Source organism: Vanessa cardui, chromosome 16, assembly GCF_905220365.1.
Source record: "Vanessa cardui chromosome 16, ilVanCard2.1, whole genome shotgun sequence".
Classification (NCBI taxonomy): domain Eukaryota; kingdom Metazoa; phylum Arthropoda; class Insecta; order Lepidoptera; family Nymphalidae; genus Vanessa; species Vanessa cardui.
In genome coordinates, this window is record NC_061138.1 from 12628534 (window position 1) to 12646694 (window position 18161).

Consider the following 18161-nt stretch of genomic DNA (forward strand, 5'->3'; position numbering starts at 1 on the left):
GCAGAATTCCTTAGGTAGTGTCAGGTTAACATCACGAGAGGACTGCCAAAACCACTTGTCGCAGTTTTTCGATCAGAAGCCCCAAAATTTTTACAGCAATGGGATCATGTCACTACCAACAAGATGGCAAAAAGTTATGGAACAAAATGGCACCTACATACTTTAGTCAAATGTAAATAAACTATAAAAAAAACCTTTTTGAATTTTCATATAAAATACGAAGAAACTTTTTCCCCAACCTATTATTTGGACATGAATTATTATTATGAAAACAAAGAACCTGTTACTTTGGCGATTAACGACATCGTTTTTGCGTCAGGAATAATATGACGGCTTGGTATTGAATTGTAAAACATTAATATTTTTGAAAAATGCCGAAATATTATAGATTTAGAGCCACAACACCCACACGCAGAAAAAAAAACCCATACTTTAGCCTGTACGGCTAAAGTATAGCCGAGTTGGTTAGCTAATAATCTATAAAGTAATCTCTTCCATATTTGGACATGAATTATCATTATTAGGTTTAATGAAACATATTCGGCGTTATGACTGCTTGCACGCGACACTGCAATCATGCTCAATGAATTAATGTAAATTGTTCTTAATTGACAAATATCAACAATAATGTTGTTTATTTAATGAAGGAGTGGCTTTTAGTTTTTTTTTAATTCAATAAATAACTTATATGAAGCAGTGACATATGTATAAAAATATCTGTAATTTTTTTAAAACATTTTTATTTAAGCGAAAGTATCCGAATTTACAGCTTTCAAAAAAAAAATCTAGAAACATTTATGTCTTACAAAATACCAAAACCTTAAACGTAAAAATAGTTTTACTGCTAATTATTCAAGCAATATGGTGACTAGTTTCTAATGTTAAAATATATTTAAAATTAGTGAGTACTAAAATGAGCCTTTATAGATTCCGGTCTTCATTAGTGCCTGTCATATTTAGATTAAAATAGATTAAATTAGAATAAAAAAGCTTTGATAATTTCATACTAAACATAATACAGGATTAACTTATTTCTTTATTTATAGACTGTACTGTAAAACCTTTTTTTGTACAGGCGGATTTGGGATCTAAGATGTTTTCGCCTGTGCTTTTAGTTTTTTTTTTTATTTAAATAAAGAGTTTACTTCAGAGTATGTATTGTTAAAATTCTTAAGTTATTTATTATTTTCACTATATACGTAATTATTATAACAACTTACTGTCAAGTATAACATATAGTTATCATAGCCAAAAATAATTTGAGATAAACATTCTTACATACTACTTTTTAATGATTGACATTTCTATAAAATATAATTATTTATCTATGTCAAGATAACATTAATTGGTATTCTGTAATTTTCATTCAGGATATATAGTTATTTATTTGTATTTAATTGGTAGAAAAAAGTAAATATTGAGCTTCATGTCGGTAGAATCTGGATCCGAAACAGAGGCAAGTTTAATTTATTTTGTAACATAACAACAATTTAATTTTATTAAAAATATCGTTTAATATAATATAATTTTCTTTTTATATTCATAATGAAATAGTACAACATATTATTCCATATTGTAGATATCATACAAAACTGTTCACGAGTAAGGAATTTTAATTTTAAAAAACGTCAGCACAATATGTAACAAGTTTAATAATCCAAGTATTTCATATTAAAATGTATCAGAGACATGGCATTTATCGGAAACATCTCAAATATTCTCCATAGCTCTCCTTTTCAAACGTGCACTTCGCTCAGAGGGCGCTCGAGTGATGTATAACTTGACCAACTTAAGTGAGCCCAGCGACCGTTCTTTCGCAGTATGTGCATAGTCAAATTATGAGAATCGCTTAGGAAGCTGAAGGAGGTTTTTTAAAGGAGTTTTTATATTTTTATACATGTTTAAAAATAGAACGCAAATTGAATTCGCCTTTTTTTCTTAATCTGATTATATTAAGACAAAAAAAAAGACGAAGAAAAGAGGTTATATAGTTTCTTAATATTTTTTATTCCTTAGATGACAGAGAAGAAATATTTGTCTAATGTCTGAAGATATCGGACCATTTTGAGACAGGGTTATGTGGCAATCTTAGCCAGTAAAGACACTGTAATAGTCGCCTTTAGCGTCGATTAGACACTATAGGTTCGTGTCGCGGTTGTAGCGCGACGTAGCTTTCCTCAGGGGACGAAATTTGATCTTGGCTACACGAGCGTATTACTGTAATCTTTAGGAACGTGTGTCTCTGAATTCTTTGACTTTTATCTTTTGGTAAACATACCGTATTAGATTACATTTGAATTATACATACATAATATTGTGTGACATATATGTGAAAATTTAATTTTGAACGCTATAAACCAAGTCGGAGGCTTCATATAGTCGCATGTAAATGTTCTAAAAAGGGTTAGACGAGTGAAGAGAGGTCACCTCAAGCTGGACGTATGACAAAAGACTACGGAAACAATGGACGACGTATAGAAGATAGGTGCTCTTTGAAAATTTATCCCGCTTGTTTACTGGGCGCGTGATGTGGAGTAATGATGGTAGTTGTTTCAATTTTATAATGAGGGTAATTATGACGTAGGTACGTGTTATTTTTCGTTGATCTAGCGAAAAAATTGCCCTAGTAATTTCCCGGTACAGCATTGAGATTACAAGCATTAAACGAGATGGCGTCTCAGGTGAAAATATTACTTAAAAAATATACAGTACACAACAGTTAAGTTAAAGATTTTGATTTTTAAGGGTCACTGGCTTTCAAATTTTATGCCAAATAATATTAGCAGACCTCTTCATATTTAGTACATATAATATTATTATATAAATAGCTGTACTATACAGTTTTCCCGCTTTGTATTATTAGATTTTTGACGTCACGTGATTTTCAGATTTCTACTTTTCGCGTTTTAGGGATTGGTTGTCTTGTGTTAACCAAAAAAAGTAGCCTATGTCCTTGGGGTTAAAATTTGTTTCATACAAAATTTCGTCAAATCACGTTCAGTTTCTTGGCTGTTAAAGAGTGACAGACAGACAAATATACAGAGTTACTTTCACATTTATTTATTTATATATATTATTAGTATAGATTGTAATGATTGTCCTTGCACAATTAAATCTGGTCATCAGTAACATATATAAAGGCCGTTACTGATATACTTTGTAATATTTCCAAAGTACGTATATCATAATGCAATGAGGAGGATATTAGCGTTGATCAATCAAGCGGCACGTGCTATTGACTGTGATACATGTAAATGAAATCCAATGTATACACATTATCATCCTAACGAATATAAATGTAAGGGTGTTTGTGTGTTCTTATTATATAATTAGGTTCCTTTTTTAATAGCTGCATTATACTATTTTACAATGTTTTAGGTAAAGTTGGTGCGTTTTGCAGGAGTTTTTACTCAGTAATGAATTACTGTATTTTATTGAGTGTTTTAATGTCTCGTGCGTGTAGATGCTAACCTTTAAGCCTGGTAGAATTTAATTAGGCTTTTTTCAGATTCTGTTGCCTATTGCTTATTTTATGGGTCCGATTTAGTGCTAAATCTATGGCTTCCTTTGGGTTTTTCGATAGAAAACTTTAACTCAAAATTCTGAGATTTGAAGTGCACGTGACGCTGTACTGCGCCTTAACTCTTGTCCGTCCTGTCAAAATCTTTAATTTACTGTATCATTTGGAATATAAATAAACAAGTTCTTGTCAGTATAGGTAGTATGTGTGGAATATAATCTTGTAAATAAAATGTAAATTTTAATAATTATATAATTTATTAAATCAACAGTGACTTATTTACGAAACATAATTATATAAAAAAAATGAAATATAATTTGAATGAATGGTTTAAAACATACTACAGTTCGATCTACGAGCTCCGAGAATTTGATTAACTGTTAAATCATTTGACTGATTGCATGATATTTACAATAAGTTAGTTGTCAGTGGTTTATGAAAGAGCAATAGATAGACAGGGACAATAGGTAGAAAGCCTGACATATGAACCAATTTATGGTTAGTGGTTATATCCTATCCCCATACTAGCACTTTAAGTGTTATTAACCCCTTAGAGCGACAATGTTCCTCTAAATCTAGGGAACCAAGATGGCCCATGTGTTATTTTAGTTCTCAATCATAATAATTCAAATCCAAGCAAAGAAAGACAGGGTTTCGATGTGTTTTAAGAAATCAAATTGTATTCTCATTATAATTTAAACTAGTTCATGAGTTGACATTTCTATTTGTGAAGAATATAAGGATTCAATGATGCGTCGGACGCTGTTGAGATACCCCTACTATTATTAAAAAAGGTCGTTAGTAAATCAATCCAGGGGAATTCAAGAACTGTTTCTATTCAAACTAATATGATATACAGTAATTTAATTAAACCTCTTAATTAACATATTTGTGTGTGTTTGTTACGCTTTACGCCTTAATCATACAACCGAATTATCAAATATTAGATTTACATTGTCAAAGTTTCTGAAAAGTACATATATAACCCGATTATAATAGGAAACCTGAAAATATAATATTTATGGAATTTTCGGTATTAAAATGTTGAAAAATTTTAAAAGAAGGGCAAGCTTTGTATTTGATATAATGTTGTTTTTCAACAATAATTACAAATTGAGGTAACCTGAAACGGAACGTATTTCAAAACACTAATTAGCGTCCAGTGACGTCACTCCTGTTATAACTACTTATTTGAGGTTATAGTTGTAAATAAAAAATCGATAAAAAAACTTTTAAATTAAATGGTTTTATCTTATGTGCACTGAAAACTAGAAAAAAAAATACAGACGAATTGATTACCTCCTCCTTATTGAAGTCGGTTGATAAATAAATAGTTACTTACTTATCTACCTATGTAGGTGGTCCCGGTCATTACGCTCTGATGGTAGTGGTCGCTAGTTCAGAAATATTTTAGCACTAGGCAGAATAGCTTTTAGGCATATTGGCCCAAAATAAAAAAGTGGCGCCAAAAGTCAAGACACCTACGCTATTTCTATCAGAATATAAAATACTTTTTTTAAAGCGCAATGAATAGAATTGTATAATATAATATAATGTTTAATAAAAAAATATTCAAACCTTTCAAGACATTCAAAAGCTCAGCAGACTGAATTAATAGAAAGAATTTGTAATGACGATTGAAATTCACGGGAATCGTGGGGCTACTTTCATTCAGTGAATTTTCCCGAGTCTGTACCGTGTTTTAATAAACGCACCTTTCATATTTATTTGATAAAGTCTTGTGGTGATTGCGACGAGTTATGGCGGCTTTTTGGGGAGGATTTTGATGTTATACGGTACGATATTCGGAACGAAAACTATTGTAATAATTTCGCTGGATTTCAATTGATTTGAATTGGCTCGGATGAAAATAAACATAGTTTTTTTTTCTGCCATGCAATAATTGAGACCTTTTTTATGTAATGTTTAAATAGATCACTTACAATAATAAAATTTTAACAAAAAGTAAAACCGACTCCAAACAAAACACTATTTTAAAACAAATAAATAAACTAAAAACTTTTTTGTAAAAATTAATAAAAATAATTGCGTATTCTACAAATTTTTAGTCTTCCTAAGTAAAATTAAAAATATTAGAGTACTTAAAAGTCGATTTACGATTATATAACGTTGTTACAGTTATTGTTATATTTGGAGCCGGTGTCTGCCACGGGAACGTGCCTTAACAATGAAAAGAAAAAAGCGATACGAGCCCCTTGATTGATCCAGTATATTAGGTCATATAAAAGGTAATTTGTAAAATACATATTTCTTAAAGTATTCTCATATTGTTTATCGATAGATATACTGTTGGGTTTTCTTGGCTGACACCGACTCCAAATATAGCAATAATTATAACTACATTGTATAGTATAGTATAGTCTAATGTTTTTCATTATTTTCCTGCTACTTTATTCCTGAGTGCTGACATTTAATTATATCAAACCATTTGCGACCCTCGACCTTAACGCGAGTCTGAGGAGTTGGTTGGAATATCTAATAAGATGTTAGGCATGACAAAATGTTTTGTCTTGGAGTTTAAGTTTGCTTCATACCAATCTTTATCAATAGTTTGGCCGTGATCTTGATCAATTATCAGTAGAGCAAATGCAGTAGCAACCCTTTTGCTATAAAAGGGTTGCTACTGCATTTACTATATTTGTATAGACCATTTAGTAAAAACTAGTAGTATAGGCTATTATAGTAAAGTAGTAGTGGCCCGCGGCTTCGCTCGCGTTTTAAGATATTGGTTGTTTTCTGCCTAAGACATCTTATGCAAAAAAGTAGCCTTACCCCTTCTTAAAATTCAAGTTTGCTTCGTACCAAATTTCATGAAATTCGGTTCATCGGTTTGGTCGTGAAAGGGTCACAGATAGACAGAAAGACAGTGTGACTTTCGCATTTATAATATTAATATAGATTACAAAGGTCCAAAAGCAGGTTTTTAGTTAAAAGTACTTAAATTTAAGAATAAATAAATAAATGAAAAAAAACCGCGTCGTGAAATGTGGTAATTCGATCCCGTATGTTAGCACGTTGTACATCCACCCTAAAGGTAATACGGAAGGGAATAAAAGTGCGCCTTGTTATTTTGGATGTGGCGGGGCCGACTGAACGGTCCGGTGGCTACGAGGAAACAGTCTTTTTTTTATTTCTTCTAACATTTACGATATAATTGGGGAATTATTATCATATTTGGTTAATGCAGTTGATATAATTGTGGGATTTGTACATGATGTTGCGTAGTAGGTATTTCAGATTACGAGTAAGATGTTAAGACCTGGTCTTAATATCTTACTCGTATACTCTCAGTATACGAGTAAGACTTTCACAGACCTAATGCCTAAAATTTAACTGGTTATGACGTCATGACTGATTTTGATCGGCAGTGAATTTGAATAGAGATGAGCTAAGCAGGATATATTATTGTGTACCAAGTGAGTAAGGACACCCAGGTGCATTATCCATGTATCATCTCTCTATGTCATAATCCGATGGGATTGGAAAGAGTTCAGGCGTAGGACCTACCAGTAGACCAGCTTCACATATTTTCCGGATCACTAGACAAACACACATCCAACTTCAGGATTCCTATAACCCTTTATGAACCCGACCTGGGGTATAAATTTCGATTACACAATTGGGCAACAATGGTGTAAATATATAATAATAATAATAATAATAATAATAAGTTTATTTCGCTTAATAAATATTCAATTTACATTAGGGTGCTGAGAACTCCTAGTAAGTATAATAATACCTGTATCAGGAGTTCACGCTCTTCCATAACAGTTACAGTGATTAATTGAAATAAACCATAGAAAGAAAAAAAAAAGAAATAAAAAGGTATTATAAAACTATAACTAGACTTTAATATTATACATTAGTGAATGGGTATGTGCTTGAGTGTGTGCGTGCGTGCGTGCGTGCGTGCGTGTGTGTGTGTGTGTGTATGTGTGTGTGTGTGTGTGTGTGCGCGTGTGTGTGTGTGTTTGTGTGTATGTGAGAATTCGATATTAAACTTTTAGAAGTCTTTCTGATTCTTCGTAGGTTAATTTACTTAACCACGTGCTTACGGTTTTTTTACAGTTGTATACGTTTAGTTTATAAATTTTAAGAATTTTGTTGATTTGATTATATAAATGAGCGGATAGTTTAACATAGTGATGATTTGTAAAAGCTGTTTTCGTGATATAGGTGGTAGCGATAGCATATTCTCTTCTTTTCCTAAATTGATTTTCGTCATAAGGTAATGTTTTGTGCATTTTTATTGTTGTCAGAAGAATGTATAATTTCCGAACGGATAATAAATTACTCATCATGTACAGATTGGCAGTTGGAAATTCTTTAGGTTTAAAATACATAACTTTTAATAGAAAGCGTTGAGCTCTTTCTAGTTCAATAAATTTACTTTTTAAAGCTCCACCCCATATAGGTATACAGTATGTTATTATCGACTGTACAAGAGCAATATATATTTTTTCCAAAAGATCGTTGGGAGCAACATATCTCAATAATTTAAAAATCCAGACAAATTTACGGATTCTGTTAGCCAAGGTTTGTATATGGGTGTACCAAGATAGGTTTTGATCAATAGTTATGCCAAGATATAAATATACTTATCTATAAACAGAGTTTGTTTGCTATAAAAAAGGAAGACAAAAGCATTGTATGGTTTTCGACTCGAATTCGAACGGACTCGGCTGAAATGCTCCAAAGTTGGGTATATTGGCTTCGGTATTGACGAACTGAAACCCTCCATGTTGACAAAGTCTAAGGTTATTGCGGACTGTTTTGGGGTTTTTGTTTAGTTCAACGTCTAATATGTTCCAAACCTACGAATCTTCTGCTTCTCAAACTTTTCAGTAATATACGAAAGGCTTTTTTGTTAAATTTTATTCGTTGAATATTTTGAAAATTGTAAAGTCAGACTTCTAGGATTATTTTGAAAGATTTATTATTTATATGTGATGGTATCACCTACTCGGTTCCTTTGAAGATGGATACACTTTCATTCCACTAAGCACTTTCATATGCATTTTTATTATTACTAACATGCTAATTTAATATGTTACATTTTCTTAAAGTTATTCTTGTTTCCATAAGATTATTTAACAAAGAGGTATTTTGTACAGTCTCGAAACTTGCTTACCATATTTAATAAATTACTTACCTTTTATTTTATTTTCTAATCTGTTAATTTGTATTATACTAATATAAAAAGTCTAATTTGAAATGTGTAAGTTGCAATTTTAGGGTGACATATTTCAAATCTCTCGAATAGTGAGCTGGTAATAATACCAATAGACTACTATCTAATAGATTACGGATATACGATTAAGGACTTAGGGATATAATGAATCTTTTGGACTTACCGTTTTGTCCGGATAAAGATGAAGAGAAAAGACTCAAAGGAATCATGGAAGAATTCATCATATCAACATGGTCAATAATCATACGTATATTACGTATGTTATATATATATATATATATATATATATATATATATATATATATATATATATATATATATGATGAGCATATGGGCCACCTGATGGTAAGTGGTCACCATCACCCATAGACAAAGACGCTGTAAGAAATATTTACTATTCCTTATATCGTCAATGCGCCACCAGCCTTGGGAATTAAGATGCTGTGTCCCTTGTGACTGTAGTTACACTGGCTCACTCACCCTTCAAACCGGAACACAACAATACTGCGTAATGTTATTTGCACAAAGACCTACCACCAAGAAAATTGACTATCAATGAAATAAAAAGCATCAGTATTTTGTAAGCGTCTTTCTTATCTCACTCGTGAATTGGTAGAAGGCGGATTACAGTTTATTATTAATGCGAAAGTCATTCTGTCTATTTCTTTTCCTTTCACTTATAAACGTCTGAAAAAAAATTTGTTATGAGAAAGTTGTAACAGCCTGTAAATTTCAAACTGCTCGATAAGGCCTCTGCTTCCATTAAGGAGAGGGCTTGGAATCTATTCCACCACGCTGTTCCAATGCGGGTTGGAATTGGAATGCACATTTGGCAGAATTTCGATGAAATTAGACACATACAGGTTTCCTCACGATGTTTTCCTTCACCGCCGAGCACGAGATGAATTATTACACTAAATATAAATATTAAGCACATAATATATAATGGTGCTTGCCTGGGTTTGAACCCGCAATCATCGGTTAAGATACACGCGTTCTAACCACTGGGCCATCTCAGCTCATGAGAGCATGAGAAAGTTGGAACCCCAAATATCGAAATTAGCTCTTTTGGCCAAACCTTAAAATACGAGTGAAGCTGCGCGACAAATAGTATGCTATCATTATATAGTGATCGAAGATTCGTTTCAGCGATTGCTTCCACGGTGAGTTTCGATTCGATATCTTATAGAATAGCTCTGATTCGATCTTCTTTATCATCTGTATAATGTTATCTCATCTAGCATATGTTTGTTCGTTGAAAGGACAATGCTATGATGTCGCTGTCTCGCGTAGTAAATCCACACGTACGCCATTGTCCATTGAATGGGCTTATTTAAACACACTACCTCATACTTGTCGGGACCATTGTTTGGAGTTATGAATAATAAAGACATTGCAATTAAATCTGTATTATTAATATTACAGTTGGATTGTTTTTTTATAGTTAAGTCGGATGGGAACCGTCTTTTCTTTAAGAAATTAATATATTGACTGTTAATTATTGTATGTTTGTAAAGTTATTGACGAATTACCAAGCATACGCTAGCTACAAATGTTGCCTGGTTGCATAGGGTTCATCCAAAGTAATATTTAAAAAATATTCAATTACAAAAGTGATACAAAACTACTTAATGACTTTTTAGATTAAATCACACCTTGGGAATGGAGCTCATGTCATTTTCCAAATACAGATTTGAATAATTGCATTGTAAATAACAATTGTTAACAGAAAACTCCTACTGATGTTTTTCAACGTTCTCTCAGTCCGAAGTGTTTCTTTCGGAACCTGTGATAAAGTTTTTGATAGTCAATAAGTAAGTAATACTTATTTGATAAATGAAGATTTACTTTGCACAACCCAAGTTGTTGAAAAATATCATACAAATAAGGCATATCATGTAGGTTTCCTTTCAAATTTTCCCGCATCACCAAATACGTTACATTATACGTTAGTTAAGTTATATGTAGGGGTAGTAGGACACAAGCTATGTATATTTAAATAACCCGATATAGCTAGTAAAAATTTTAAGCATATTAAAAATTTACCACGCAAACTAAATGTTGCTTGCTCTGATTTAAAGCCAGGATATAGTCAAGATCCAAATCTCCACTGGGAGATAAGTAGTATATACTAAGTAGCGAAACACGTAGAATATTAAAGTTAAACCGAGTTATATATTTTGATACAAAATACTTAAACGGCTTCGGTATCGAATGAATCCCTGAGGAGCGTTTGAGCTGCGTAATCCCGCATCGCTAATACCGTGGTAGATTGCCGGCCGATATAAATCACGGTGAGTGTCGGAGTGGCGATAATGTCCCGCCGGGACGGACAGGGTTGCCAACATAAAAAAAAACGATATATTTATCCCTGAAATTCTCATTTAAGTTCCATTTTTAAAATCCTTAATTTTCCACTTAGTATTCTACATATTACCAATTTTATTGTTCGGACTTAAAAAGCCTAGTTTGTTCAGCTGTAAAAGTAATGTTTTTGGTTTTTGACATATTAGTGAAGATGACATAATATTAAAGATATAATTTTAATATTCAGATACGAATTATTTAAATTAGTATTGCCACATTTAAAATAATTTAAATATAGAACGTAATACAATTAAATATTTTATTAATTTTTTTTTATCACATAATACAGATTGTAATCTCTGTTCTACACGCTTAATTTTTTTTGTACGAGTTTAAGGTAGCTGACCTTACTTTATATTTTGAAAAAAAAAACTAAATATAAAAATAAAGTAATAACAAATACGCTGTAAGTAAAAAAAAACATTAAATTTAGTTTTATATACCCAGAATGAACAATTACGCTAAAAATAAATCGGACCTATGAATTTTTTTTTGTGTCTAATATGTAATTATTACGATTAAAAAAGTTGTTTCATTTTAATATAAAGATGCCGAGTCTATATGTTATCTGTTACGTATTATAAATCAAAAAAAAATTCGCGACAAGTGCCGAACCTTCTTTTTCTATGTATCTAAAATAAATTTTTGAGATTATGAATCAACCAAGTATAACAACTCATACCAATGACTATAGGAAATGGTTACCACTTCCTAATACTTACTATTTACATATTTGTACTTTAGTAAATAATTCTAACTCTTAATCATTACAGCTAAAATAAAATAATTACGTTTTATGATATAATTCTCCACTTCAGTACACGCTACGCAGTTTTTGTCTCTATGACGCAGATTTTTACGTAAATATATTTTTTTATTGTTAATAAAAATAATAATTAACAGGAAAAACACGACTGTTTTATCAGGAGATCAAATGAACAGTTTTAATTTTTAATTTCATTGTTTTAACTTTTAAAGAGGCGAGATGGTCCAGTGGTTAGAACGCTTGCATCTAAACCGATGATTGCGGGTTCAAGCCTTGGCTAGTACCACTGAAGATTCATGTGCTTAATTTGTGTTCATAATTCATCTCGTGCTCGGCGGTGAAGGAAAACATCGTAAGGAAACCTGCATGTATCAAATTTCATAGAAATTTAGCCACATATGTATTCCACGGTCCCGCATTGGAACAGCGTGGTGGAATATGTTACAAGCCTTCTCCTCAAAGGGAGAGGAGGCCTTAAGTCAGCAGTGGAATATTTACAGGCTGTTGTTATTGTAGCTGTTAAAAATAAAATTAAATTACATTAGGTACAAATGACCACTTGGATTGGTGGCAAGAAACCTACCAGCGTTTTTGCGTCACATCGCAATTGCGAGCCGCTGGACGGAAAATGGAACAGTCCTTCTTTTACCATTGAAGGCATTAAAACGGATTGTTTTCACTTTTGGAAATATTTTGCACTATTACATGATATCATTAAGTAATAGTGCTCTCACTCTCCAACAATACCCACCCACTGACTCCACGTCGAGGCACAAATATATTCCAATGAGTTGCTGTCAAAGAAAGACTGATAACATTTTAAGAGTCCATAGCGCAATCGTTTACAGGGCCAACAGCTTTGTAAAAAGTCGCAGGATCGGATCCTTACCCATTGGACTATTAACGTCCCCATTCCAAACACAAGTCTTATTTAAATGAGCGGTAAATATGAATAGTAGTTATTCCTAAATTAATTTAGCTCATTGATTTTTCTGATTCTGGGGCGTAAAAAGGAGTGGTAAATAGGAGTATTACTTCTGTTAAACCGAACTTAATATCCAAGGGCACGTTAGAGCTTGACTCAACTTGAGTCATCTCTGATTGTAACACGGGACATAAGGAAATGGCTTAACGGTGTGATCATCAAGCCACATGTGAAGAGTCTAATAAAATTTATTTGCAACGTCAGAATAAAACATAATAAATATTCAAGCGCTGTGCATTGTTTATAATGACCATGTTAAATTATGATTAATTTATAAATCAACCTTCAATTACTTTGAAGGTTAATATGTAATTTCATGGAGGAAAAGAGTAACTACTGGGTTTCGTTTCCGTTCTTGTCGGTAGACTCTTTATTCCGTACCTTTACTTTCATTTCTAACATGACGTTTCAAAAGTGCTTTTAACAATGAGCAACTTAGATCACTCTATCCTAAGAATCCGTCGCAACACTATTATTCGTTATTATAACTATGTATATAACAGTTTGCGAATCTTGCCATCGCGATATAGAAATTTCTATAATTTGACATAAAGTCGTCCTGTATTTGTCAGCTGTATTAATTACGTGTATAGCGCGTCAAGTGTAAGTTGGCGTGTGGCAAAAACAAGTACTATTTCTTTTGTTCAGTTATATCTTATTTGTTTTATTCATCCTTATTAAGAAAGCTTACCCAAATTCTATTAAAAATGAAACGTAGAGAATTATTTTCTAGGGAGATATTGGTAAAATAAACAAAAAAGTGGCAAGACAAAGGGTGTAGCAGGTGCTGCCACAGGAACGCCAACTTATAATTGACAGTCTGTACAATGAAACCACTTTAATGAAGTAATTTTTGTCGAAATATTGGTTAGTAAAAATTTAAGGATGTGTAAAGTTTAGACGCTAACAATTCTTCAAGATAGAGACTATCGAATCGCCGCATAAGAAGTTTCACTGCGAAAGCCAATTATTAAACAACTAAGAGAAAATAAGGCAGCCCTATTTAAGAAAAACATTTCGGAAAAACAGTCGAATCTAACTCAGCGCTAATGACGTATTAGCCGGTTCCGTACGTTTTGTTCGCGCCATTTATTTTATGGACTCCACGGAGATTAACGACTTTCCGTTGTACACGCTCCGTTCATTGCGTTTAATGAAATATCATCACTTTAAATGTGATTTTAAACTTTCTTAATGAGTTTTATTTATCTACATATATTATTATCTATAATAAAGTAACTTTGCCTATCTATCTGTTGCTCACTCACGACCAAGCCGCTTAACCAAACTACCTTCAGATCTATGTTATAATATTTCAAATAAAAACATTAGACAAACTGAAGCAATATTTTTTAGTTTTACTTTAAGTGTGTATGACGTATTTAGATCTGTACTATAGCGATAGTATTTAAATGTATATAATATAATATATTTATAGTGTAGACTATTGATGGCACACGTATAAACCTTAGTGGTTTTTAAGCTGCTATCATTATATTAAATATTGTACTGTCATTTTTTAAATGGATAAATAAATTTAAAAAAAAAACCGAATTTGATGAAATTTGGTATAAAGCAAACTTGAACTCCGAAAGAATTTAGGCTACTTTTTTGCCTGACACATGACACCCAACACCCTAAAAATCAAGCGAAACCGCGTGCGATTACTAGTTGCTAGACTTGTAGGTCCACCCACTCATCAGTTATTCTACCGCCAAATAACAGTACTCAGTATTGTTGTGTTCCGGTCTGAAGGGTGAGTGAGCCAGTGTAACTACAGGCACAAGGGACATAACATCATAGTTTCCAGGGTTGGTGGCGCATTGACGATGTAAGGAATAGTTAATATTTCTTACAGCGTCATTGTCTATGGGTGATGGTGACCACTTACCATTAGGTGGCTCGTATGCTCGTCCGCCAAACTATAACATAAAAAAGGTTCGTGGGTTGTTATAGAAGTAATACGGGGTTTTTATATATACGTGGGATGAGTTATAAGATTTATTAGTACGATTCGATCACTAGGTCATTATTTTTATACTATTGTTTTAAACATGTTACAGAACTAAATCATTTTTTTATTTACATTTATAGTATGGAAAGCTGACTTACTTATTATGTATATTAAATTAGCATAATTTAAAGTTAACGTTGTCATATATTTGAAAAAAAAATTTCTTTCGCCGATTTTTCTCAGGTCAGAGTTGTTAAATTCCGAACCGGTGGTAGATTTTTGACAATCAATAAGAAAGTGTGATCACTTCCATTTTGAATAAAGATTTTTGACTTTGACTTTGACCATCGTGGGATTTTTTTTCTTTTTTATGTATAGTCATCTAATTAAACATAAATATAAAATAACGTATCCACTAAAGAAATGAACAAAGGCTTGGGAAACGATTTACGAGTTAAAGAAAAAAAATTAGTGATTTAACTGAAGTAATTTTAAAGTTCATTAAACTTAATTCGAAATGTGATTCGTATTTTAAATTATAATTATATTTAATTATCATTTTAACCATTGATAACTCATGTAGGTCTTATTCTCTGAAATACAGTAGACAACTACAATGGGGTAAATTAGAAATCTCTATAAGACCTGGCCGGCAGCAGACCTACCAGTAGTGGTAAATTACGAGCTATTTTTCTGACCTACTGACTACTTTAAAATGAAGTGAATATCATAAATAGGTTTGAGATCTACCTCTGACATTTGATGAAATTCAGTTGGGGATTTTTTGGACAAAAATTAGCTTTGCTTTTCAGACTAATGATGCCTCAATTATTTTCTTCCGTACTCAATTAAATATTGTTATTTTTCATCATTCATGTTATTTTTTTATTGTTGCTTCGATTTAAATGGCAGAAAAGCCTCAAATTTATACTTTACTGGGATTCATAGTAAATAAGCATTTATATATTCTCTTTACTATACTATATTTAAATTTATAAAAATATAAATTTTAACATCTGTATTATTAAATATAATACTTAAATATCACAAGTATGATTTACCAAAAAATTTACTCAAGCATCTAAATAGCCCCATTCTATGAAATCCTCAACAAGTTCACGAATCATTTTCTCGACAGCTTCATCGGGGTTAAAAGGGCAATCTTTAAGATTCATATCCTTCAAATTCATACTGCTATTAGCTGGAATCAAGAATACCGAAAAATAAAGGCACATCACCAATCCATAGTCCAACCATTCTCTGTATGTCTTCTCGAACTTTTGGCGCGGAAAAATGGTTTCAACGTCGATATCGAAGTATTGTAAGAATCTTGATAATGTCTCGAAATATAATTCCTTAAGTTTATTGACATGTTCTCTTCTGAACTCTCGGTCTGAACCGAAATACAAGAACAATATCAGGTCCTTTATCGGGCTTCCATATTCTATTAGCTGGTAGTCGATTATCATTAACTCCACTGGCTCCCCATTCTGTTGAAACAAAGAATTTAAAGATATTATTTAGGATTGTTTAAGATCCGATGGAATGTGTTCCATTTTACAGGCTCTTGTTGTTGTTGTATTTAGAATCGTAAACCTAATTATGTTCAACTAAACTTATGTTTGAACTCTGAAGCCATATGTTTGATCCATTAAATGCTAATCATTTAATGCTATGTGTATATGTTTGGGTTAAGAACTGTGTGTACATTTGTAATGTATCATAATTATGTTGGTGATTAAATAAAACATATTTTTTTTTAACCAAAACAGGTTTGCGACGACAAAGCAATCAAACGTGATCGATGAGAGATCGAAGCACGCTTCCGTCCTACAAGCTTATTGGCCCAGAACCTTGACCCTAAAATTTGTAACCTTATTTACATTAAAGATTATGAACAATGGTAAACTCAAGTAATACTTTAAATGATGATTTTGCAATTTTGGAATTTTGTTATCAACAACACAATTTAATTGGTAATATAGAGTTAATATTTATAAGTTATGTTTTTTATAATTTATAAAAGAAATACTTACGTTCACACGAAACATAACATTATTTTTTTTGTAGTCGCCATGACACAGAGCACATACAGTTGTTCTGTCAGTGTGATATTTTGGTACCTTTTCCAACAAAGTCGGCGTTAAGCGTTCTATTTTATTCTTCGTTTTATCGTCGAATAAGTTTGCTGTATATTTAAAAACTTTTTGCAGTAGTTCGTTCCAGTCATCGTCGAAATGATAAGACGCGCCTAGTGCTGCAATTTTCTCTTTGAAATATTTCGGCATTTTCTTTTCAATGACGAAAGAAATTCCGTGCAACTTAGCCAGCTCTTGTACGCCTAGTTCGACGAATTTTAATGATATCGATTCAGTTTTATCAAATCTCTTGTAACCTCTTTTACATAGATTCTCAAGTATAATCGCCTCATTGTTGGTTTCCTCGTAGCCCTTAGCTATTTTGAATCTGTCTTCAGCTGGAATATTTGCTTGATCTTGTAGAGACGTCATTACTTTTGATAATTCCTTATAGACCAACTCTTCGTTAGCAAATAGTTCCGACGAATTTAATAGTTTAATTTTGTTCAGATTAATTTTCTCCTTTATAAATATATTGATTTCTTCGTCACCTTCGGGCGTTAAGTCCTTTATATCGACTTCGTAAAGTTTACCCAAGAAATTGTCGCCACTGGTACTCAAATCTTTCGTTTTTACTTCATATTGTTTGAAATTAGATTTTTTTATTATTTTCTGGATTCCCTTTTGTATAGTCGTTGGTAAAGTTTGAAAATTTGAATCAAAGATATTAATTTCATCATAGGATATCACTGTTGGTGGCATTGTAAAAAAATTATAAAGTAAATCGAGAAAAATAAATTATGGACAGTGCTGATCACATCAAAATTTGATAATAATCTGATTTTATATCATGCATGGGTTTTTATACAAATTAATTTGGAAGTAAAGGCTAATACACAACATTACATTTACATTTTAACAGGTTTTTATTAACTGGAACTCTATATAAGGTTAACAAAATCAAACTGGTTTATACCAACTTCACGACACGTGGAATTGATAATTGGTGTTAATGAAGTAGAGCTCGGCAATTTCCGTATTGGAACAGCCTAGTGGAATATGATTCAAACCCTCTCCTAAGTGGGAGGAGGCCTTAGCCCAGCAGTGGGAATTTTACTGGTTGTTACTTTACTTTACTTATACTTTTATTAATGGACGATGGTAAAAGAAAATTTAATAATTGTGTTCTCTTCAGAAGTAACAGAACAACAAAATTAAAATACAGGTATTATAGAAGTACCTTCATATTAGTATCCGTAATGTTATTTTTTGTAGTGAT

General features: G+C 32.0%; 1 protein-coding gene across 1 annotated transcript; it reads right to left on the minus strand.

Moving 5' to 3' along the window:
- Positions 1–15877: 15877 nt before the first annotated feature.
- LOC124536404 lies at positions 15878–17314 on the minus strand. The gene is made up of 2 exons (XM_047112936.1): positions 16928–17314; positions 15878–16294 (listed from the first exon to the last, which is right to left on the minus strand). Exons 1-2 carry the CDS (start codon positions 17312–17314, stop codon positions 15878–15880), a joined length of 804 nt encoding a protein of 267 aa, XP_046968892.1.
- Positions 17315–18161: the final 847 nt, after the last annotated feature.

Bases quoted from the DNA above. Each gene is read 5' to 3' on its own strand.
- LOC124536404 (XM_047112936.1), bottom strand. From the start codon at position 17,314: ATGACGTCTCTACAAGATCAAGCAAATATTCCAGCTGAAGACAGATTC. The intron at 16,295-16,927 runs GTACCAAAATAT...TTGTTTCAACAG, and splicing joins CGCCGACTTTGTTGGAAAAG to AATGGGGAGCCAGTGGAGTT.